The sequence below is a fragment of the Crocodylus porosus genome, unplaced genomic scaffold (assembly GCF_001723895.1).
Source record: "Crocodylus porosus isolate Cpor-Errol unplaced genomic scaffold, CroPor_comp1, whole genome shotgun sequence".
NCBI lineage: Eukaryota > Metazoa > Chordata > Crocodylia > Crocodylidae > Crocodylus > Crocodylus porosus.
The window spans coordinates 36,709,576-36,735,581 of record NW_017728951.1 but is presented as its reverse complement, the minus strand read 5'-3'; the positions used below and the strand labels follow the sequence as shown (position 1 = coordinate 36,735,581).

Genomic DNA, 26,006 nt, shown 5'->3' with positions numbered 1-26,006 from the left:
ACTTGGAGTGGTCAAAATAATACAGGTGGTTTCCAAATGGATACTGACAGGTGCAGGCACTGAGGCAGTTTTCTGAGGCTCAGACAGCAGAGCAACAAGTTCAAAGAGTAATAATTTATGGGGCAATTCTTTAAACCTTTACTCACTGCCACAGGTCATTTTGACAAGAGTAGAAAACAGTCTCCCTTGTGTATTAACTAAGAATCTGTGCCAGAAATGAAATGTATTGCTGAGGCAGAGAATAACAATGAAAACAGTACACCATGGCAGAATGGTTTGAATAAGCCAGTCTCATTGTCAGAGAAAAATGGTGTCCCCTAAGCTGGATCCCAAAAAACAGTGCAATTGGAGCATCATGGATTTTCAGTCTTACCAAGGAAGCAGAGTTGAAGGAAACACTGTATGATCATATGTGGAAAAGACAAGTGAAACTTTCATTGTGTCAGCTTTGATGTGTTTACCTGGCAATGGCTCTCCAGTAATAGGTCCTTCTGGAATGGGTTGTTGTAACAGGACCATGCCTCAGAAGGCAGTAGTGCTGGCCCCTGGCAGACGCACTAAATCTGTTTTCTGCTCTGGCTTATCATGGTCACCTCCCTGATGATCAGTAATTGGAAGGCTGTCCCACTCCTGGGTGATTCTTTTGCCCCTTAGCCCCATCTCTCTGGATGTCTTCCGTAGTCTCCTGCCTCCCCTTAAGCCATTTCCATGCCTTATACCTTGAGCAGCAACATAAATCAAACCCCAAACACTATCATATGCAGCTGGGGTCCTTTCTCCAAGCTCCCCCCAGGCTTCTATTCAGATCCAGTAGCTTCTCCTTCCTGAGCCTACTCACAGTTCCCCCAGTCTCCAATGTTATTTCTCTGTTCAGTGTAAGTAGCTCCTTCACCTAGCACACAGCCTGGACCAGTCTGAGGCTCCATCCCAGTGAGCAAGGTTTATATGTTCTCATGAGCCAGATTTATATAATCCTTTATTCCTCCCCTCGGGTTGCCTAAGTTGGGGTCCTCTGAGCAGGATACAAGTGTTTGCCATTGGCTGCTTCAGCAGCTTTCTAATTCTGTTGCTCAGCCTCACTCTCAGGCACAGGGGTTGGCCCTGTTACACCTGTCAAGAGAGTATCTCCTACATTTGAACTCCTTTCCATATTGTACAATCCGTGTAATCCACAGCTTAAAACTCACTACGTTCCTTGAAACCAAAAATCTAGCTCGTCAGCTGCCACTCAGATTTCCCGAAAAGAAACTCTTGGAAGGATTCTGGAGGGACCTTAGTGGGATGATATCAGAATATAAGGCATTCAAGAGTGGGTCACCTGTCAAAAATCTCCAAAGGAATAATTCATCATCTCCACAGGATATGGGTAATCCCCTTTGATCTCAGTGAAAACTACTTGCACAGTGCAGGGAGATTTGCACCTCTGTCTTTAATTACGGCCTTCAAAACATATTTGGGGGACTGAGGGTATGAGCAGACAAATAAATCATACCATGTTAAAATGGAGAAACTTACTGTGTATCATGCAATCCATGGTAACTGTTCTAGGTGTTCCATCCTAGAGGAAATGAAAGCTAAACAATGGGGGAAAAGGCTGCTTCATTAAAGCATAAGCAGCCAGGTGCTCCAGTTTAGTTTTCACTTACAGTGGGACAGGAACAGACATGACACAGCCAGTGTAGAACAACCAGACCTGTTGTAGGTGCCTCCTCCCTTTTAAACTTAGTATAATCTGTTTGTCTGCCCATACCCTGAGAACATGAGCTGAAACTCCTCTCTTTTCCTGTTGCTCCCCAACAGTTCTTAATAACTGCACTGACAATGAAGTTAACATGGAAAATCCAAAGCCTGATGCAGAGTACCAGAGTGGGGGGATTAGCTGACACATAAGACTATTATCACACTGTGCTTGAGTACCAGTATACATGCCCGGGGGGGGGAGAACATATTTTAATCTTCACATTATAGAATTGTCCATGCTTTCTCTTTGCAATTACTTTCCCAATAGCTTAATAGAAACAGGATTGCTTTAAATAAAAAGCTACAACCCTACCACACAACCCCGCCCTCCCCCACCTCCCTGCCCCAAGTACCTGGAAATAATACCTTTGAGCAGCAGTTCTTTTCAGTAAGCCGTGGCCTTTTGACGGAACACAAGAGAACTAAGCTCAGTGATTGAGAAATCTCAACTGTATTTCTGTGGACTAGTGTTCATTGAATCCGTCAAAGCTTTAGGCAACAGTGGACGTGTATATTCATACGCTTTTCTAAATCTGTTCCGAGCTGATGAACAGCCTAAATGGATTTTAAATTTCATAGTGAGCTTAGGCTACCACTTTGCATCTGCATTGGCTGCCATTCAGGGCAAGAATAATTTAATACTCTGCTGTGTGCCTTTGCTCCAAAGATAAAGCTTCACAGGCCTTCAGAAAAGACAAAGTATTTACATATCTTAAAGAGGGCACTTTTGATCTCTGTGCCTTGATCCCATAATTACAGTTTTCAAAGACTGAATCTTAAAGGGCTCTGAAAACCAGAGTAGGAGAGCATCTTCACTGCCTTGAAATTATCCCATAAGAGCATTCAAAGAATAGACACAGTACACAGATGACCTGAAGATATTTCCATATATTACATCATCCACCTGAGGCTCCAGCAGACACTCTTAAAGCTAAACAATAAGCTAATTTGAGGACACCTGTTTACAAACTAGTGTGTTAGTGACCTCATTTAATTACCTCATTAGTAGAATTCCTTTGTTTTATGCCAGAAGCCCTGAATCACCAGCCACGTTTGAGCTACTCTGTGTAGCCGACTGTATTTTAGGATAAGATATAGCTACGTTTAGAAGCATAGGCTTCCATTATGTTTAATGTCTTTCCCATGTGACATGTATGATAAAAGCACATACTAATCAAGGGTTGCTTCAGAACAAACAAGCTGGTTTGGTACAAGCTATTAGACCTGTATCTGGCCTGCTTATCTCCATGTCATCCATGAGTAACTCCTTATGGGTCACTGGGCCCTCTCAGTAATTATTCCTTTTATAATAGTCATATTTAATCTCAGATGTGACTTAACCAGGTGAATGCAGCCTGAAGTGTTGTTATTTTAAAATTCGGAACAAAACAAAAAGGTAATCAAGACATGGAAATTCATTTTGGGCCAAGCAGATTCAAATTAATGCTCTGAATTTATTAAAAACAAAACAAAAACCAAGAAGCAAGCAGGCAAACAAACAACAACAACAAAAGAAAACCAGATGAGGCTGGGCAAGGACTGTGCTCCCTGATGGGCGACTGACAGCTGCCCACCTGACTCACCTGCCTGCGGCGACGCAGACAGCTGGAGCGCACGTGGGCAAGCCGGCACCATGCCAGCCAGAAGTGCGCTCATGGTGCACACAGCCCCAGGGCTGTGGTGTAACATAAGCATGGTTTTTGGCAAATTTGAGAGTGGGCCCAGAGGTGGGAAGAGTTTATGTACAGGTCCAAAGTGGGACTGAAGCCCTCAGGTGCAGTCCAGGAGGTATTCTTCCTCCTGTGCTGTGTGGAGGTAAGGTCTACGCTGGATTGATCACTGAGTTTTTCTGTGTTGTGGTAATATTCCCCTTAGTGTTAGGAGACCAAAAAAAAAAAGGCTTGAGGTCTCCATACAGCTGCACCTTATTGAGTTGTGTAGTGGAGCAGAAAGTCAGACCCTGGTATAGTACAGTTAGCTCAGAAGGGCTGAGTGCGGCTGGATAGGCTGATGATGCTTCTGTGCACTGCAGGGTTGCCGCTGAAGCATGCGAGTTTTCCTGCCCTGTCTTCTGCCTGATAATACTGAGTGTAAGAAGCTAACAGACAGATCAGGAAGCCAAGAAAATAGTAGAAATGTGAGTCACTGTTGTAGACAAGTATAATTGTTTCTGTTCTCATGCATATCAACATTTCTGGTGTTGCAATGCACAGCTGATCAGCAGCATTTGCTATTTCAGTTAAAGGGCTACTCTTAGTGAAGTGCAGTATTCTCCAAGATCAGAGTTCACTGGGGCAAAAAAACAGAAGACAAGAGTACAGCTGTACTCCATTCCCTGTTTTGCTGCAACGGACATCCTCCAGAACCTATGTTCAGAAGGACGGGGTTTCTGAAGGTGCCTAGATGGGTGAATTCTGACAGCTATTTTTATATAGGGTCGCAGACAAAGCTTCAGCTTGCACCTGCTCATCTCTGTGGTAAAACCAAAACAAGTGAGCAAGGATCAATTGCAAGGTATTTGCCCTGTTAGGTGTACTTGCATACTCTATGGCTGATCCTTGTACTTCTGTCAACAGGGACAACTTGTGTAGAGAGGATGGAAAGCTGTGTCTTTTCTGAACTGCCTCTACTGCCCACAGGAATTCTAGCTCTTCATGTCAGATTTTGCTACTCCTTGTGCACCTGGAAGGCCAGGACTGGGATCCTACCATTTCCCTACATAAGTTCTCTCTGGAATGGAAGTCCCACAACAAAAAGCAAATTCAAATCTTGTCCTTCTGGTAAGCTGGTGGATTTTTAAAAAAAAACATGTTTTAATAATACTAAATACAAGCTAGAGATACCATGAATGACATGCACAAAAAAACTACTGATGTCACTGATGTCAACTGGCTGTTCAATTTACTGGAAGCAGGACCAGGCCCTTAATGCACACTATTATGGAGCTCTGTCAATATGATAACATCTGCTGACTTCAGCAGAACCCTGAACACTAATAAGACAGTCTGCACTGCACAACTACTCTTACACAGCCAGGAGCTGATCCTAAAAAATATACACACGCGTACACACAACATGCAGATTTACTTACTAGGGAAAGAGTTTTTAGAGAAGTGTAGTCCGCATTGTACATGGCTGCACCAAAGGCGCAGCTGTCATCTTCCGTCTTATTGCTGCATAATATTCTTAATTATTACAGTTCTCATTTCAATCCAAGCAGCACATCTGAATAAATGCATCCTCCCACACACAGATTTGAGTGGAACTGCTTAGAAGGAAGTTCAGGCCCATTTCACCATACAGGACTGGTGCTCTAAGGAGTGGCTTTTATGATTGACAGCAACAGCAATTTAGGAAGTTCAAAGGTAGCAGTCTTAATCAGCTGCATATTAATTGACTATCATAGAAATGATAGAAAGCCTTGTATCTACAAAAATTGACAACAGTTCATCATTACAGCCAGCAAAGCCTCCCTCAGTCATAAAAAAAGTATTTTATACAAGAAATAACTTAGAAGCACACCAAAGGCCTGATTTGCTGCTCTTCCACATCAGCTTAATAGTAGGGAAAGTAACCACACCCCCATATTTACACTGCTGTACATGTGGAGAATCAGGCCCTAAACATACAATGAATAAATAATAATGAACATTCATTTCTTATGAGGTTATTTTGACTAAAGCTAAAAAGCTCTTCACAAAGAAGGTTAGTAGCACTGCCTACATTTTGCAAGTGCATAGGCCAAGGCACAGGAAGCAGGAAACACACATGGAAAGGGGGAAATGATTTGCTTGAGATTACCGGGGAAGGCACACTGCCAGCCGACTAAAAGCCTAGCGGTGCCCTTCGTGGTTCCTGGCATTGAACTTAGAGGCAGGGCTGTCAGGCCAAAGGTATTATAAACAAAACAGCCTTCCTCCCTCCTTCACAGCAGTCATCATTCAATTTCCAAGTCTCTAAACTTTACCAAGGAAAAAAGACAATTATTTCATTTTAGTTCCTCCCAAAGCCTTGCACTTATCTCCTTGAAACTTGGTAGGCTTCATGGCCTGAGCAGGGGCCACCACTCCTGCAGTTTTCATCCTGCTGCGCCTTAATACACACAGGGTCACCGGTGTCAAGGGTTTTGCCTGTCAGAAGCTTGAGATGCAGTTCCTCCCAAACCCCTGCACCGATCTTCTTGAAGCTTGGCAGGCTTCGTGGCCTCACCAGGAGCTACCACCCCTTTAGCTTTTACCCCCTTGTGGTGTAACACATACATGTGACATAAGTTTTGCTTTCAAGAATTTGGGGTGCAGTTCCCCCCAATCCCCTGCACCGATCTTCTTGAAACTCGGCAGGCTTCATGCTCTCAGCAGAGGCTACCACACCTGCAAATTTCCTCCAAATCAGACAAAAAAACCCCTGAACTTTATAGATATTTCATTGATTCCCCATTATACCCTATGGCCGGATCTCTGAAGCAGCTCCGAAGCTTTTCCGAACCACTTCAAAAAGCCTAACGAAGCCAGTGCTTCGATCCAGACATGCTGCTTTGGATGCCAAAGTGTACAAAGCTTCTCTAGATCCGAAGCAGGGTCTGAAGCCTCACACAGCCCTAATGAACTATGTGGCTTTTAGACATCAGTGTTGCATAGCTTGGGCACCCTTGCCTTTCAGCTACAGCCATAGGGTTTTGAGGGCTAGGAAATGCAATATGTGAATATGTCAAAACATACTGTCAAGCTAGCTAAGAACAAACAATATCCTATTCAAATCCACAGGAGGCATTCAACTAGATACATTTTCCTTACCCCTACACACCACGAAAATACATTCCTATAACATATATAGTCACCAGAATGAAACTCAGAAAACCAGAAGTCTACATGAAATTCAAAGAAAATCAGCTCTTGGCACTGAGCTCCAGCAGGTAAGTCAAAGTTAAAAAAAAAAAAATTAAAAATCTAATGATTTATTTTATTTCCATTAGGTGTATTCCTAGTGATTTGTTTAGCAATTAAGTAATACAACAAAGAGACTCTAAATGCCTGAAAGAACAAGTTTATGGAACAGTTAAATGCTTCGGTATGAGCTAACTGGCAATCCTGAGAGTGCCCAAGTGACCCTTGCGCTACACTTTTTTCCTAAGTCAGCTATCGTGAACCAAAATGGGTCTAAACTGAACTCTGGCTCCTGAAACAGGAGGATTTGGGATTCAGATCTCAACTCCAAAGCATGCTCCTTTCTTTTCTGCGAACCAACCAAACCAATACAGAGCACACCTTAACCTTAGGGTTCAGTTCACATCTAGAAGTGAATTTGGCAGCTTGGGCTCCATCTCTGTATGCACAAAGCACAATTGGTTCAGCTCAAAGGTATTCAGGAAATCCGTGGCAACTGTGAGTCTTATGTATCACAGGGAAAACTGGAGTACTTGAATGTTTGATTTATATGTTCCAATGTAGCTTTATAAAAGACAGAGGCTTCCTCCACACTACAAAGCTCTGCCAGCAAAGTCCTGACTGGATATACCCAACGCTCTGCTGTGGAGGAGGACCACTAACCATAAACCATCTCTGAGAGCAGAAAGCATGCATATACAGTCTCAGTCTCTCTCTCTGCAGCTGCAGCCTGCTAAACCTTACGTACATCAGTTGCAGAGTTGTTGAGAAAAGTCATTCAAACCCTCCAGAAAAGCCTGGTGACACATAAGCTCTGGTGGCGTAGCTCTGGCAGCAGAGGCAGGTGAGTGTAGGCAGTGAGTCACCAATTTGCTCACCAACACACTTAGTCACAAGAAGCAGTTATAGACATGCTCCAGGAGGCTGTGGAGGCACTTTAATTAGCGCGTCTCTGAGAGCTGCGCTAACTAAAAGGGCACGGAGCATCACATGCATCAGTGTCCCCGTGCTGAAAAATGGTGGTGAGGCACTCTGAACTAAAGATCAAACAAGCTTTTAAAAGTGTCCCACCACCCTGTTTCAGTGCAGGGACACTGATACACATGACAGCGGAGTCTGCTGGAGTGTTGTAATTACAGCACAGAAGAGCAGCCTCCCTGCATGTGTGTAGGAGCCCAAGGCTCTTCACACCACTTCAGCACCACTGTAACTCTTAACACAGGGGGGTGCAGACAAAAGTGACAATTTTCGCCCAATCTGGCCACAGAAAGTGGTTTATAGCCATGATCAAACACAAGAACATGGCTGCAGACAGCTTCAAAAATGGGCAGTTGAGTGAAAATTGTATGAGGGGTCAGATGAAGACATTTCCAAACCGAGCACCTTCTTTAACTTCCGTCTGCTCCGAATGCCAGCCTCCAGCTGTTTTCAGAATGGGAAGGGGGAAAGGGAGCGGAAGGAGTTCAGTCTGGGGTGTTTTCAGTCCCTGCTGGAGGGTGGGGTAGGTGTACTGGAGTCCTCCCACCCTGCCCAAGGTGGGGGAAGGCTCTCATTCACCCTCCCCTCTGGGGAACCCCTAGAACAAGCTCCCTCTGCTCCCTTTCCACCCTCCCATCCTGAAAACTTTGCAGCTTCACAGGGACCAGGGTTGTTGCTGGAGGAAACTGGCTGCAGGCTCTCAGCCAGCAGCTAGATTCCCCTCCTCCCTGTAACCAACAGTGAACTACTTCTTGCTCCAGGGGATCCTTGTAACTCAGAACCCTTCCTGCAAAGTGCTCTCAGTTACAGCAGGGACCTGCACTTCTGTCTGAATCCAGGGTGTCAGGTGTGTAAACAGCGTTGTGGGGGCCTTTCGTCAAGGGATGAAACCTACCTTGGAGTGGCAAACTGCTCCTGCCAAAAGGGTTTGCTTTACGAGGTTTCACATGTACCAGGGTGAAGCACAAGCAATGACTTGCTAGTAAAAAACAAAAAAAACCCCAGCCATCCTTGCTGAACAGCACTTGAAAAATTCAACTAAAGAAAAGCACAATCGCTCCACAAGGGAAGAGCAGGTACATTAACGGGAATGTATAGAGGAGTTTCCTCCTCCAGTTTCCTCCCCACACCCTTCAAAAAGGGAAAGTCAAAAGGGCACTCAGATTATCTGAATGCCACACCCAGGAACACCACCACAGAAATTCCCCTGCTTAATGAAAGACAGCACTGTCGGGCATGTGTTCAAATTCACACATTGCCTCATTTCTGGGATTTGGTGTCTGGGAAAGGGGGTGTAGCACAGTCATGTCCTATGTCTCATGATGCACCTTTATCCACTCACCCTACCTCAGTACAAACCTACTAAAGCATAGGTTGCAGTACCTTTTGTTGCCAAAAGCTGAGGACAAAGCAAGCCTTCCAGCTGAGATATACCCAGATTCTGGTCTGAAGGTACTTCAGGTGTCAGAATCATGCTGCTTGTTTGCTTAGGGCAAGGCACCGAAACACAGGAGTATGTGGGCACAGGTCGCTCACCTATGCTTCCTGCAGGGCTCTGTGCCCTTGTACCAGGAAGCCTAAAGCTCCTGTTACTGGGGATGCTGCAGCAGGCTGAGCTTGGGCCAGCTGTGGTGAAGTAAGCAGACAGCACAGAAGGGACAACTGCAGGCAGCTGAGCTAAGTTCCAGCAGAGGAAGGCAGGCTAGTCATCAGGCCTAAATGGAAACCCCTGTGGGTGGCTGGAGAGCCACCTGACAGGAAGGGGCAGGGCTTTGTAGGCACATATAGCCAGTGCCCAAGGACAGTCAATGTCTGACCTTACAAGCAGTAGGGAGGAGCGCTCCTGAGCAAGATGGCAGCAGAGAGGGACTGACCAGCACCCAGCCTGTCCCTGAGATGCAAGTAGAGAGCTAAGGGGGACTACCATCTTGCAGGTGGTAATTATAGACCCAGCATGGGAACAGTTTTAGCTATACAACCAATAGGCTTGCATTTTCATTCAGATTAAGTACTGGTAGACTGGGTGTGGCTATCAGGGGGTAGAGGAGGCCACACTGGGGTGCCTGAAGGACACACCAAGGCTTAGGCTACATCAGAGTGCCTGTCAGGGCACTCAGAAGCAGGCAGCTTAGCCTGGGGGTCAGGGACCGAGAGAGCTGAGGTTGGTGCGCAGTGTTAGGCTAAGGTGGGAAGGCCAGGATCAGGCAATCTACCCTGGGGTGAGGGGCCCAGAGGACTCTGGGGCTGGTGCAGGTTGAGGCTGGGGAGCTAAGGCCAGGGGCAGCAGTTCAACCTGGAGTCTGGGACCAGTGTAGCAGAAATAGCCTGGCCTGGGACTCAGAAGGCTGAAGCTTGGGAGAGGGCTACGTCTGCCATGTGAGAGCTGTGGGCCCAGAGAGCAGAAGAACAGAGCCAAAGCAGACTTAAGCAAAGGGTGGCTAAAGACTAGAAAAGGGCTGAAGCCCAGGACAGGCCACCAGGCCAAGTGGACAATTTAAGGTAATGTCTGCAAGGCATGGCTGTGGCTGGAGGGGTGGCAGGAGACCACAAATAGCGCTTAAGGCAGGGGCAGGCAATTATTTTGGGCAGAGGGCCACTAACTGAGTTTTGGCAAATCATCGGGGGCCACATATCTGCCCTGGGCTGCCTGTCAAATATTAATTTTCTAAAATGTTTAGGGGCCCTGTGGGCCTGGCCGGCCGCATCCAGCCCCCAGGACACATCTTGCCCACCCCTGCCTTAAGGCAAATGGCGCCCTGGAACATGGACAAAGGGCAGGACTGGGACCAGTTAAGTCCAGGAGGGATCTTCTGGCTAAAGGGCTTGCTCTGGGACCCTGGGGAAGCCTCCCCCTTTTCTTTTTAAAATAAAATAACTTCATCAAGGTGTGGCAAGAAAGAAAAAAGAGAGGATACCCAAGGAGCTGGAGCTGAATATGGGTCCTGTGGCCACCAGGGAGGATCACAGCCATCCCTGGGGCCCAGCCCTACAGACAGCTGCTCTGTGTAGCCACTATGTCATTGCAGGGTGCAGTTAGGTAGGAAATAAGCAGTCTGAGCCAGAGAATGAGCCATTGCTTTGGCTCCCATCCCCAGCTCTTGGCCAGCAGAGCTGCACTAGTGTGAAGAAGTGGGAAGATGTGAACTAGTAAGAACTGAAGCCCAGCTTCCTCACTGGCCTGCTCCTAGGGTGGCAAAGCCTTGTGTTGTTCCTTCTTCAGAGCAGACTGAGCTGACAAGCTCTGTGGGACAGATATTGTTTCTCCTGCGTATTCTTCAGAGCATTCAAAACAACTCCTAGCACCAACCCAAGGATTCACACTTACTCAGCTGCATAAGATGGTCTAAAGCAGGGGTCCTTAACCTGGGGTCCACAGACCCCCAAGGGGTCTATGGATAGATTTCAGGGGGTCTGCGAACTTGGATGGGGAAAAAAAGATTACCTCTTTATTTTCACTAACCTCTAATTGACATTTAGCATTTCCTTCAGTTATGAATATAGGCAACAAACCACAGTAGTATTAACAGTACCTGCGACTTTGTCATCAATAGAAAACACAGATATTTTCATACCACATTACAATTGTTGCAGATATCTCAAAATATCGTTTATGCTCATCACTACTGCAAAATTATGGTAGTTATTAGACCTGCCGCTAGATCGCACGTGATCAGTCTTTCTGTCTACAGATGCTCATTATTCTGAGAAGGGGTCCATAGGCTTCACCAGACTGCCAAAGGGGTCCATGGCACAAAAAAGGTTAAGAACCCCTTGTCTAAAGCAATGTTTCTCAACCCATGGGTCACAAGAGTATATGAAAGGGTTGTGAACAAACTTTAAAAACAGATTCTCCTTTAAAGGAGAAAAACATGGTAAACCATGGCTTTTACCTTGCTGGCTGTCAGAGTTCCAGTCTGCAAGGGGCTGCTTGGGGCCCCCCAACCCCACACTCACCTCCCTCGTACCATACACCCATCCTCTGCCCCACGCACTCTGGGGCTGGGGCTGGGGCCTGGGCCTGGCGGTGGGGGGCAGCAGGTTGGGACTGACCACTGATGTTTACAAATGGGTCCTGGTACAAAAAAAGGTTGAGAACCACTGTTCTAAAGGACTTGACTGTGACTAGCCCGAGTGATAAGAGGTGGGTAGTGCTACATAGTCACAGCCAGAGTCCTTATACTCCATGAGTGGTACAACTGCCCTAGACCAACTTTACCAGTAGTGAGAGGATTGTCCTGTCTTCTACTTTACCAGTTGTGTTAGCTACCGGAGGAGGAAAGGACCTGAGCACATACATCCCAGGAGAAGTTTGGGCCGAATGAGCACACTTCCTTCGCTAAATCCCATAAGGCAGTGTGGCTTTTATCATAAAACGTATCTCTGAGCCAACACATCATATTCTGAAAAGCCCACAATGATGCAACTTTAAGGGGCACTGTAAGCTGAGACATCAGTGCCCTCAGCAATATTCCATGCAAATATACCTAGTTGATCATTAAGAACAAATTATTTCAGGCCTAATGTTTAGGTCCAGTGATGCTATTAACACATTTGTTCACATACTCCATTCACTTTTTCCAAAAAGGTAGCGATAGAAAATTGTAGTGTGTGACTTAAGGAAACTAATTTCCATGGAACCCTGGAGGCTTTGGCCACATGGAGATAGGCAGGATTCCTATCTTTAACCTCACTCCCCACTTCAGGTCTAACATCAAATGGTTTAACCGTCCCCAGCCACTGCTGACTTAAAGTTTTTATTGTTTGTTTGCATACAATTAGGATGCAGCTAAGAAAAGGTTAACCCTGTAGCTGGTGTAGTAGAAGCATCACCCATGGGGGAGAGGGATAGACAAATGCTGATGAAAGGATTCGACCCCCTGTTCCTCATGGCCCAAGCCGGTATCAACAAGACAGACACTACCAGCTAAACACCCTTTTTTCAATGAAAACCTGTTTTTTCTTCAGCCTGCGTTTCCAAAACAAGCCATGTGTCCTATTCAGGGGCATGTGGTATTTGAGTCAATACAACTATTATAATTAGCTGTAATTACATGCAACACCTTCCGGTGATCACAACAGAATGCACACCCTACATTTAAAATAAAACAAAATCACAGTATTCCAGATTTACCCCAGCCTGCAAACAGTTGGGTACAGTACCTTTGAGATGTTACTGGAACGGCTCACAGAATGCCCCAAAGCCTTCTCATTCTGGAAGAGAACAGAACAGAATCATTGTACTGACAGGTATCTGCTGTAAAAAGGTTTTAAAGAGGTATTGACAGTGAAATAAATATAGTGAAAATATTAGAGAAAGTTTTGTTTTGTGTTTTTTCCATTGGATTTTGCTTCTACTAAAGTCAATATGAGTTTAGCCACTGACATTAATAGGAGGTAGCCTGAGCACTTGGATTAGCTGAAACTATAATCACCCAGCTGAAATCAACTAGACGAGATGAGCATGAACAGGGGAACGTTAAGACAATGACCTTCTGTGCCACATCAAATTTCACAAATTCTTTTCCTGTATAAGGGCTAATTTGAAAAGGAAACCTACCCACTTCCACCTTATTTCCAAACAATAAAATATTACCACTGCAAGTGAAATCCTAAACCCTTACTTATGAAAAAAAATTCCCAGTGACATCAGAAAGGAATGTTCATTATTCACAGCCATGTCATTTTTAAATACAAAATACCATGGAACTTCCTTTTTCCAGGGCAGTCTGAGCATGTTTAAACTGGAAACATCTTGATAAATGGAGCTTTTAGAAGGCTCTACAAGTTTCGTTCTCCTGGCAAACGTTACATTTGTCAAGCATTATATGCAAATCTTGCAAGACAAATTGTAACATGTCAACTGGTCACGTTAAAATTATTAGGGGATAATTCTACATTGCAAAGAAGTTGCTGTTTCAGTGGGTTTGACTGGTTTAACAACTGGCATATAAACACACAAAAAACGTAACGTCTGCCAGGGTCTTCAGGCACAGGAGACAGTTTGGACATAGGACTCATTTACACTGATGTAACCGCCTTTACATCAATTTGAAACAACAACAAAGGATTGGCAGACACGATACAAATTTACACCAGCCAAACTTATTCATATCCATTATAGAATTACCTCAGTAAAAATCAGGGGCAACACCTCCTGTGTACAACTTATCCAAGGTGACCACTTCCTCAAGGAAAAATGGGTGATTATTTGCTCCCCACCACGTAGTGGCAATGTGCTCTGATACTCACCTACTGCATATAGATAGCTACCTCAGAGTAGCTCCAGGTGTGTATACTCGAGATCCCCCTATAATTTATACCAGTGTACAAAACAGATGTGAATTACACTGGTGTAAATGTGTAATGAGTTCAGCACTTGAAATTAATCCGGTATTAATCAACTATTCAGGTAATTTCCCTCCACAACTAGCTGGATAATTGTATCCAGAAAGGACTACACATAGCCCGTTGCTTGCTTACCAGGCAGTCTGCCCTCTCTTTAACTAGCTAGTTACATTGTCATTTCCATCAGTGTAAATAAGTACCCCTGGATTCCAGCCACACATTCACTTTTGAAAGTAATGCACATTTGCCAACAATGGGGTATGTCACAATTATTCCAATGCTGAGAAACTGAAGGAGCTGCTTATTTAGCAACAGTGTTAGTTGCTTGTTCTGGCTGGAATCCAATAAGGAACTTTTTCTTTTACATAAATACCAGAAATGAAGTCAAACCACCAGGTTTCATTGTGGAGCAAAATCCAACTTCTTTGAAGGCTGGGGGTGGTCAGTTAAAGTGTTTTGATAGGGAACTATGCCCCAGATATATGGAAGATTAATCAACTTCTTCCATAATTACTGGCACAATGCAAATATTTCTTGTGTAGTATCACAGGCACCAAAGTGCTGCTCCTGCATTAGGTTGCTTTCCTTCCAAAAAAAGATGTGCACACACCCTCCAAAGGGATTCTGACAGCATCTTAGGCCTGATGACTTGGAAACTGGGCGATCACGCTGCTGTAAGATGGAATGTTGTACATACGAGAAATCATAAACTGATTTAAACAGGAAAGGTATTGGATGTTACAGAGGGCAGTGGTTGCAATTTGCTACAATTAAGGCGAATTTTAGTAAATAACTCCATGTCAAGCTAGCACATGGTCAGGGCAGTCCTGAGTACATGAAGACTGGAGATCTGTAGAGCCACCAAACATGTTTAAAGCCCCAGGCTCCAGGAAGCTTGTTCACTTAGCATAATGCCTAGTGCCAGTCAAGAGCTCTATGCTGAGATGGAGAAGAGGAGCAGGTCAGGTCTCCACAGTATGTGTCAAGTTGTAAAAAGCTGGTCTACTTCTAAATGCCAATATGCAATTTTCTTCCCTTCCCCCCATATATGGGCACTGTGCAAGGGAAACAGCACCTGATTCATCTCTATGCTGACCTTTCATACTTTATGGAGTCAGCAAGACACAGGTACATGGTATGGGAGAAGTATGAGTACGAAAGGAAAGAGTTAGCATGAAGAGGAGCCAGATATCTGGTCACCCATGCTGTGATGGTCACTGCTAGAGGTGTAGTTCAGAAGTTTTGAGCCATGTGGTAGTGGCTGGTGCAGCAGTGGCTGGGTCAGCAGCAGCTGCCATTCTTCCACCCCTCCTAGTCAGCATCTGGGGTGAACATGTCAGTTGCCCACCCGCTGTTACACTACAGGTCATAGCTTCCTTCTGTAAGTCTTCAGGGAACTGAATGTTATGTTGCATGTGTTACTCTAGGCAGAGGACGCGCAGGCCTGTTGCAGAACACTTTAACCTCCTTGGACAGTCCATGGCTGACCTGAGGGGGGCTGTTCTCAGGCAGAAAATCGTCAGAAACAGATTTACATAGGAATGGTGGATCAAAAAATCATCCACAGACTGGACTGGTGTTAAGTATGTTTTAAACGAAGACTATGGATTCCTATCCCATTACCTGGATTAGCTGTTGTGACTCCTTTGTTTCTATGGGTTTATTGTTTGCATGTTTGCTTTTCCCCAGCACTGCACCCCTTCCCTTCTCTGCCCCTCCTTTCTGCTTTTGTATTAAAAATTTCTCTCTCCTCATATGAGGTTTTGTGCACATCCTTTCACAGCATCTGATGAAGTGAACTTCATCTCATGGAAGACCTTGTGTTATGCAGCTACTTTGGTTAGTCTATAAAGTGCAAATCTACCCTGCCTTCTGTTTTGTTTCACAGAATCATAGGGTTGGAAAGGACCTCAAGGGTCATTTAGTCCAGCATTTCTCAACTCATGGGTCACAACCCAGAAGTGAGTCACAAGAATATATGAAAAGGCTGCAAACAAACTTTAAAAATAGGATTTTCCTTCAAAGGAGAAAAACATGGGAAACTATGGCTTTTCACTTACAGGGTGGCAGGGTTCCAGCCTGCAAGGGATTATTTGGGGCTCTCCCTGCCCCACACACCTACCCCCTGCCCTGCACACTGGGGGGCTGGGGCCTGGGGGTGGAGAGAAGTGGGGTGAGTGGGGGGCACTGGGTCAGGACTGGCCATTGATGTTTACAAATGAGTCCAGGTACAAAAAAAGGTTGAGAACCACTGATCTAGTCCAGTGGTTCTCAACCTTTTTTGTACCAGGACCCACTTGTAAACATCAACAGCCAGTCCTGGCCCAGTGCCCCCCACTCTCACCCCACTGCCCCCTGCTCCCAGGCCCCAGCCTCCCAAGCGTGTGGGGCAGGGGATGGGTGTATGGGGCAAGGGAGGTGGTACGTGTGGTGCATGGGGGGCCCCACGCAGCTCCTTGCAGGCTGGAACTCTGCCAGCCTGCAAGAGAAAAGCCATAGTTTCCCACGCTTTTCTCCTTTAAAGGAGAACCCATTTTTAAAGCTTGTTCACAACCCTTTCATATATTCTTGTGACTCACTTTTGGGTCGCAACCCACTGGTTGAGAAACACCGATTGAATTGATGCAGGATGCGCTGTCCCTAAGCCAGCCCAGACAGATGTCTATGCAGCCTTTTCTTGAAAGTCCCCCCAATCAAGGAGATTCCTCAGCTTCACTATGCAACTTGTTCCATTGTCCTACTGGTCTCACAGTTAAAAAGATTTTTATCCTGAGATTTCTAGTTTTCATGGCAGTAAAAATACTCAAAGAAATGGCAATCAGGGAGCTACTGAAATTCTTTACAAGAGAACCACTTGCCACATTTAAAATCAGTGCAGGCCAAATTCAGCATCAGGGGAAAGTGTCCTTGCATACCACAAGACTATGTTTTGGCTTTTGGGCCGGAGATGTGTTTTTATTAAGAGAAAATTATTATTTCTAGGAACTCAAGAACAAGAAGAAGAACGGTTCAAACCAACAAGTAGACACTGTGCTGAGACATTAATCTTGAACTGCTACAGTAAGAAACCACATGACTAGGTATCAACTACGGTAGCAATGGAAGGATTTGGTAACCTCATCACCACATCAAAGGAAGAGCGACTATAGCAACAGAGAAAGTTCACTGACTGCAGAAAGCAGAGGAAAAAAGAATGGGACTGTAATGCTGGGGATGTGTTTACGAGCCATGCTGAGAAGACAATGGCACAGGCAGGTGTACCCAAGGACAGCTTTATAATCTGTGGGGTTACACTCACTTAGCTCTAAGTGATGTGGTGGAAGGTAAAATAGAGAGCTATCACAGAGGGCAGGGAGGGACAGAGAAAAGAGACTGGGATCAAGTCTGCCTGAACAGAATATTTCATGTGACATCAAGACAAAATTAAATGACTCAAGAGTTTTTTTGTACTAACTCGGTTCTACCCAAATTCGGTTCTTTAGCTGCAGCAGAGGTCAAGCTGGGGAGCATGACTGAACGCACACGGATGTCTGTGTTGAAAAGGACAGGCTGAAATTTAATAAGAATGCACAGGGCTGAAGCACAGGGACTGTATATGTGCAATGTGATACATTATGCAGGTCAAACCTGTTCTTACACAGGCCACAGATCTAGCTTTGCTGCTGTACTTCTGTGGTCGCAATTTGATCTGCTCGAGGTTTTGAGCAGTTGAGAGACAGCTGCTCAAGTTGCATTTATTGATCTTTCATTAGAAAACATTCCCGTAATGGCTTCAGTAGATCATACCTGCTAGCACAACTGGTTTCACTGTTTAAAAGGGATCATTCTTTGAATTAAAAAAAAACACATACAACACTCGGGTGAGTATTTCCTCAGGTTTCCTGAGTGGAAAGACTGTTTTTTGTTGTTGTTACGCAGCATGCACACACAGATACACACTCAGTGACATTATTTCTAGTGTACTCTGCATTGTATATAATCACCACACAAATGCTAATGGATCTCAGATTTTAACTCCTTACCAGACACCCACTTTATTTCAGCAGCAGAAAGGGAACAACACTGAGGGCCTAGACTGTATATCTGATGAATATATAGATATATTTGATGAATTAGACATTTTTTATCCCACTACTACGTCACTGGTTACAGTACCACATATTGTGATGTTCTTTAAAATGTCTTTGCGTGACAGAGCTAAAGAATATCAGCCCACCAAGCAACATCAACATGTATTTCACCCCATTCACAGAACAGCTCTCCTGAAAGAAACCATAGGCATCTCTTTCTAGTTTCTCAAGAACTGAAAATATTCTGATTATTCAAACAGCAACAGAGAGCTTTTATTTAGCAGAGTTTCACCAGCACTAGGTGTGCTACAAAGTTCTCTTTTCCAAACACAGGGATAAAAATCTATCATTACAGAAAGTCAGTATTTGTCAGGGGCTACAGTGGTGTGCTATACAAATGTAGTTGAGGGGTTTTGCTGCGTTTTACCATCATTAAGATAGGAAAGAGAGCTGTGGTGCCACAAAATAGCTATTGGTAATGGTAACCACTGTAGTCAAGAAAAGAATAGAAATGTTAAAATAAATAAAAATGAGTTGTAAGGCAAACAACTCAACTGTATATTTAGGATCACATGCTATTCCACCTTCTGGGTGTTTGAGAGGACTTTGTCACTTAACTGAGGTCCTGTTCTACCCTGTTAAAGTCCCTTAAAATCCATGAATGCATCTGCTTTTGTAACATCCATTACTGGATCTACTTCTGACCCTTAAGGTGGATTAATACAGAAAGAACAAGGAGCAGAAGAACCTACCCAAATTTCGCATTAACTGTTTTTCAGGGACTCTAGGTGGAACAGAATCTCATTCAGGTGCTGAAGTCAACTTATGCACCTAACAAGTGAAACAAAATCTGGCCCATGCCTTTTAGTCATTTGGACTGTTCACAAGTTACAAATCGGCACAGGTGAGAGAAGATTAAAAACTTTATCAAGTTACTATTAGCATACAACAAATAAAAAGGTGCTAAACCAGTCTTTTTCCAAAGCTCTCCTTTGAGTGCAGCAAGACACACTCCAGTTTGGTGATTATATTTCTGAAGCAGTTTTGCTGTCCTGTAGGGAGAGCGTTAGTCTTTGCACTGGAGTGTAAGGTCAAGACAAATACAGCATCTGCTATCATTGAGTGTACAATTATCATTGGCTAAAGACTATGCAGTTGTTCTGTGGCAAAAGGTCAGCATTTCCATAGAGGCTAATAGGAATCCTACTTTTGAATTTCATCCCACCATATTAAAGACACCCAGTAGGCACTATTTCTGAAAACGAGATTGTTTAAAAATAGCCAATGCAGCAGGATTTAGTTTCTCTCCAGCTGGGGCCAGCTGCTACTCTAAGGTCTCCACTGGAGACAGGGTCTGGAGAAAGAAAGTGAAGGGGAAAGACAGGGAAGCTGGTGTGAGTAGGAAAACTACTTTAGCTCCCACAGCTGCACCCCCTTCTCCAAATCTTGGACTCCGTCATTTGCCATTACCTGAATCACATACCAGAATCCTTCCCGCTCTTACCCATTTCCTTTCTGCTCCTTTCTCTCTTTTATTTGTCCTTACTTGTTGGCTTTTTGTGCTGTTCTCACAATTGCTTTCCCCATTTCCTCCTTTGACTCTCAGGCCTCCTTTCTCTCCTGCCTGCTGCCTTCTACTGAGGCCTATACACTGCTATCACCCTTGCTCATGGACTGGCCTCCTTGCTGCAGTCCTGTCTTCCCTCTCCACCTCCCTGACCTGCACCTTCCTCCAACCACTCCGCTTCCATGCAGTTACCCTCCCACCTCTGTCTCTTGTCTAACTCCATAAATCAGGTCCATGGCTTTTCACTCCGTTTGCCTGACTCATAGATCACTTTTGAGACTCTTGGAAGTGTGTTGTTTTATTACGTCTAGTTTGCTTACTCCAATGAATATATCTCCTGCAAACATAGTTGCTGAATAAGCTGTGCATGTATAGAAAGGCCAGACTAGAACCATGGCCACTTGGCTCCCACAACACCAGCCTCTATATGAGCTAACAAACAGTCCTGCCTGCAGGTAGAAATAACAAGAGTCAGTAGGTAGGAGCACTTACTCTTTCATGCAAGCAAAATACACATGCAAAGTTAATGGGTTATGGTGCCTTCTCCCCAAATTCAATCACTCCTGTAATATAACATTATGTTTTGGCAGATTAAAGCAAACAATCCTTTGAACTACAGTGGGAAAGGATATCTTGGTAAGGCAATAGGTTTGGGTTTCCAACAGTACTTAGAGCATTCAATCTGAACAACAGGGGCAGACAAACATGAGGGTAATCTTACTAGGTGCCTAAGAGAGAAGGAAGGGTAGGGTGGCACCTTAGAAACATGGTTAACTCTCTCTCTCTAGCTGTCTGAGGAACTAGTGCCACAGTTGAATTACCCGCTACCATGGAATCAGTGCTACCAAAAATCTTCTGAGAATCACTCCAAGAAATCTCTATGGGTACAAAAATTAAGTATAGCATGAACATAATACAGAAAAGTAATCCACACGCAGAAAGCAGCAAACGTGAACATTTAGGAGAGATCACAGGACGCTGTGGTAAGAGCAGTGGCCGTTAGGACAGAAGGGTCATTTCACCTGTGAATAGGGGCAGTGGGGTGGATTCTGTTCTAATGCTCTACCACCTACATTAGTATGCATGTGCCAAAGAGAAACCAGACTCACAGAGGATAATATCGTTCCAACACAGATCTGTTGCATGAGCTTGAGCAACTCACTGTGCCTTCCTGCACCCCTCAAACCTTTGTCTGTTTAGCAATAAGTGCTCTTACTAGGTTTGTACAATGACCTCACCTTGGCTGGGTTCTCTCATTTAACACAGATAGTAATCATGTCCTTCCCACTTATGGAAGAACAGAGAAAAAACTGCAGCACGCCCCTGTGGCTGCAAAGACAACAGAAATAGCTCCCCCCATTACCCTGACCCCTTCCCCATCCTCCCCCAGTATACCCTCTCAAAGATCAAGTTCTCCTCCTAATTAGTGTATTTTTATTTGAATTTAAGATGAGGATCATCCCCCAATCAGCCTCTTGTCTTAGATTCTGGTACAAAGTGTATGGTGGGGAGTGGCGGGCTTGCAGCTGCTCCAGCTCTGACTCTGGCCCTGAGCCCAGGTTGGGGCCACAATCAAACCCACAGCAGCTGCCTGCCCCTCAACTCTACTTGCCCTCTGGAGCTTCTGCCCCCCCATCTCCTCTCCACTTACTGTTAGGTGCAGCTCAGCTTTAGCTTGGGCTGGATTTTTTTTTTTTTAATGGAAACTGTGTCCCCTGCCAAGCCAATCAGCAGCACTGCTGCTTCTCCATGGCCCAGCAAGGGCTGTGCTTCCACATGTGCTCTGACCCAGGAAAAGGAGCCAGAGCAGCATCTGCTTCTCAGCCTCTTGGGGGCTAAGATCAAGTGGGGGCATCCGAATCCCAAGACCTCCAGGCTTGAGCCGGCACGTAGGATGTCCGTCAATGGATTTGGGAGTATCTGAAGTCCCAGGGTGATGGAGGTTGCTTGTTGGTCATAGCACCATACATGCAGTTTAAAAATTATTTGAGTTCTGCCTGCTCAACTGATACGTTTTTTGGAACAACTGATTTCTGCTCAATCAAAATTATTTGGAACTGATTTGGCCTGGAACATGAGAAATATTTATAAAAAAAAATCTAACAGTAAATGGGGGCAGGGGGAGGGGGAAGAGGCAGAGACTTCAGGGAATAGGGAGGCAAGGGGCAGAGACTACAGAAAGTGGAGATCGGAAGAGAGAGGCAGAGGCTGTGGGGAGCTGGAGGTCTGGGAGTACCAGTAGTGGTGGAAGGGTGTGCAAGGCTGCAGGGGGAAGAAGTGAGGGAGGGGCAGAGTGCAAGGAGGCCACCTGGTCACCCCCTCTAGCCACTGCATTTCCTGTTATAGCAGTGGAAAGAGGATGAATTTAAGACAACCCTCCAATAATTAGATTCTATACCTCTAAAATTATAACAAATCTATATTTTTTCCATGTATAGAACATAGTTATTGGGGAGTCATTTTAAATTCAATGTTTAGGAAAGGCCTTGCAGAATGGCCTAAATCAAGAGGCAGATACATAGCATAGTAAATGTTAAAGAAGTGAGGGAATGATCCACAGCCACTTGTTGATAACACCTTTGCTTTAGGAACTGCAGGTATGTGTAGATTTAAATAATTAAAATTTATTCTGCACTATACCCTCATCACTTCTTACTCACACCCAAAGTCACATGGGAAAAGAATCAGGGAGTCTGAGTAGAAGGTCCAAATTTGCCACTAACATTTCAGGAGGCAATTTTCTGTACTCCAACTTTTGGGGTGGGGACTCGCCTGGCAAGATGTTAAATGGAAGGCCTTTTTCTGCACCCTCGGCCTGTGGATTCCACTTGGGGAGAACACCTACAGTATCTAGCTGGACTTCCTCTGCAGCCTGGCCATCCACAGCATCAAGTCACTTGTGTCTCAACCATTCCCAGTTTCAAGGGAGTGCTAGCTCTGGGCCTCCCTGGCTGAATCTAATGCAGTGTCTTGGTTCAGCTGCTGGACTGTGGACAGCATATGGTCCATTCTCATTACCAGTAACAAAAATGCTTAGCATACTAAATATGTTATATTCCCAAATTTGTGACACTGGTGTAATTTTCGTAAGATGGCCACAGTACAAATAGATTAGGATCAAACAAAAGAAATAAGGAAAAAAAACACCAGAGCTTGTGTGTGAGAAATGCTCTCTGTAAGTAGGTATCTTCTGTAATTAATAATGGAGAGTAGGGGAATGACTCAAGATTATACTCAAAGGCAACTGATCTCTTTACAGCAGTGCCCTAGTGGAAGAGTTACACTTTAAAAGTTTCCCAGAAGACAATCAGCTGTTGAAGTAATCACTTCCTGATAATAGCCTTGCTCACTGCCTAGAAGAAACAGGGCTGAGATCATGTGTGTCGAAGCAGCCTTCATACAGTTGTGGTTTTATATCTAATATCTTAAAGTCATTTAAACATAATTTTGTCTCTAACATTTTTTTATAAAGATAGCTTAAGTATACATTGATATTGCATCTGACCATGCTATATACTCAGCAGTAATTTGCAGAACATTTTAACAGAATTATCTAATTTGACCAGAATTCTTGAATTGTTGCAAGAAAAGATGAGGGGAAAATACAAGAAAACACAACTGGATCACTCAGGCATCATCCAAGTTCTGACAGAATTTAATGGCATAACAGTTAGGCCACTAATCAAAATGGTTAATTCATCACATTGACTTGAACCTAAGAGGCATTTTTTTCTCCAGTCAGCAGCAGGTTGGGGGGGGCGGGAGAGAGGGATGCAGACCTCATCATCTTGGATTCACATATAAAGCCGGGGTTGGGGGGAGCAGGAGGCTGCTGGGTCTCCAACTCTAGCCCTGAGCCCAGGTCAGGGCCAAAAGCAGAGCCACAGCCACTGCCTACCCCACTTCCACTTGCCCTTTGCAGCTTCTGCCCCTGCCCCTGCCCCCTCCCCTCCATTCCAGTCAGGCACAGCTTGGCTCTGGCTTGGGCTGGATGCCCTCACGGGCACAGAGCACAAAGAAACTCTGTTCCTTGCCTGGCCAATCAGCAGCACCACTACTGCTACATGGCCCAGCAAGGACTGCACTTCCACATGCTGTGCTCTGGGGAGGGAACAGAGGCTGAGCAGCATCTGACAGTAAGGGGGAGAAGCAGAGACTGGGGGGAACAGATTGGGGGAAGAGGCAGAGACTAGTGGGGTGGGGAGATGCAGGTGGCAGGGGGACAGGAAGGCTGCATGGGGAAGAAGTTGGGGGGCACATGAGCCCCCCCCCCCGTCACTGCTTTCCCTGCTGTAGCAGTGAAGGGAAGGACACAAGTTGGAAACAACTGTGATAATGACATTTTATAACTGGAAAGTATAACAAATGTATCAATTTTCCATATACGGAATCTAATTACTGATGGATCATCTTACAGTCAGGGTTGTCTTAGATTTTAGTAAATACAGTATTATTATAAACACCTGCCACACTAGAGGGTTGCCTACTCTGTTAAAAGCTACCATTTAAAAACCCGTGACACAATCATCACAGATCCTGGCCTACGTTACTTGTATCAGCAGCAGCTACATCAGTTAAAGTCTTTGCAGCACCAGCAGAGAAAGAATAGGTGCTCCCAGTGTGATCCACACCTGGGAGCAACACACCTCAGCACACCCCACTCTCTTGCACCTGTTCACATGTGCCAGGTACTGATGTTAATACCGTATTTTTTCAGACTGGCCTTCAGGGGGTCTTTAAATCTCTTCTTTTGCCCACCTCTAAAACAATTACCATCAGTGAGTCAACAGTGTAGGACTGTCAGGCCGTAATATTGATCTACCTGGTGCAACTGCTCATCCCAGACTGCCACTTTCTCAACAGAACACTGGGGCAGACAGGTGGCCAGAACCCTGCATCTGGGTCTAGCCACACACCCACTCCCTGCCACCAGAGAGTGACCAACCAAGGTCAGCTTACCCTTCACCCCTTCCAACATAAACACCTGATCTGGAAAAGGAAGCGTTCAGGCAGTGAGGCTCAACCTCATACCTAGGCTGCTGCACCCTTGGCTTGTGCTGCTACTGAGTCTGACAGAGTCTCTGGATAACCAACCCAGCTTGCTCACAGACCTCAAGTCTGAAGTGACCCTCCGGATAGCCGACTCAACTCTGGTTTGATTTCCTGTATACCTGACCCAGCTGGCCTCCTGACCTCATGTTCGGCCTGACCCTCTGGATCTCCGACGTGGTTCCCCAGATGGATCTCCTGGCTTCTGGCTTCCATACATTCAGACCCTTTATACTCCCCTCAGATCCTAGCTGCTTCTTCCAACCCTTAGGCAACACCCTGACCCTATAACCTGGCATGACAAGGACCTGTTTTGGGCAATGGCTCTCAGCCAACTTCGTGACATGCCCTAAGAGCTGGTACTGTATAAACATGGCTTCAAAGCTGGTAGTGTTTATTTAAGCCTGAGTGCTGGCATTTGTTCTTTTGTCCTTCCAGTTGATACAGAGGATTTTCTGAAGACAGCGCTGACAGTAACATTCCAAAGCTCTCAGGCATTTCCAATACGTCATCCCAGGTCACCCATACAACAGGGGAAGGCTGACAACAGCTAGGTAGATGAGGAATTAGGCTTGGGTCCTGATGGCATGATCATCGAAGACTTGATTTTGGAGACATCCAGGGTTGAATATTGTCATCTATGTTTACTTTTTGGGAAAGGTGGCTACCCAGCAGGGGAAATGCTCAATTTCCAAGGATTGCCCTCTAATTTTAATATATGGCAAAGCAGCTGGTTAGTTTGGGGAGGGCTGGTAAAGTATCTTGTTTTTCACAAAGCTGACAGTGAGTCCAAGCATCTCATATGCTTCACAGAAGCAATCAAGGGTGACCTGGAGCTCCTCAATTGAGTGGGCACATGGGGCACCTCAGCCAATCATCAGCATATTGAAACTTGCTAGGAACCTACATAATTCACAGAGGGCACCTCCAAATTTTGAGGTCTTAGCTTAGCATCAGGCACCATTTTCATGGTGGAGTGCAGTGAGGTCCCCCATGCCTCTGATTGGCTGAGGGGCCCCGTAAGTCTCACCCCTCCCCAGACACTGACAGGTTTAATACCATCCCAGCTGAATAACAGGTTGAATCTGCATTCAATCATTCTGCATTCAGTCTTTCAACCTGGTGGCCATCTGTCAATCTCCAGAGAGAGGAGGGACTTCCACGGCCCTTTGGCCAGAGATATAGTTTCATAGTTTCTAGGGTCGGAAGGGACCTCAGCAGATCATCTAGTCTGACCCCATGCCATGGCAGGAAAGAATACTGGGGTCAAACAACCCCAGCAAAATGTTCATCCAGCCTCCTCTTAAAAACCCCCGGGGTAGGGGCCAGCACCACTTCTCTTCGAAGTTGGTTCCAGACCCTAGCCGCCCTGAC

At 45.2% G+C, this 26,006-nt stretch overlaps 1 protein-coding gene across 4 annotated transcripts in view; it reads right to left on the bottom strand.

Annotated features, from left to right (window-relative positions):
* MARCH8 (membrane associated ring-CH-type finger 8) overlaps window positions 1-26,006 on the bottom strand; it is a 158,928-nt gene that overhangs the window by 28,166 nt on the left and 104,756 nt on the right. For 3 of the 4 annotated variants that reach the window (XM_019555994.1, XM_019555997.1, XM_019555995.1), the window contains one exon: window positions 12,762-12,812. In XM_019555994.1, the coding sequence (XP_019411539.1) occupies window positions 12,762-12,812 (51 nt within the window). Of the gene's footprint in view, window positions 1-12,761; window positions 12,813-25,462; window positions 25,472-26,006 lie in introns of all 4 variants that reach the window. The other variant, XM_019555996.1, reaches the window with a different exon arrangement.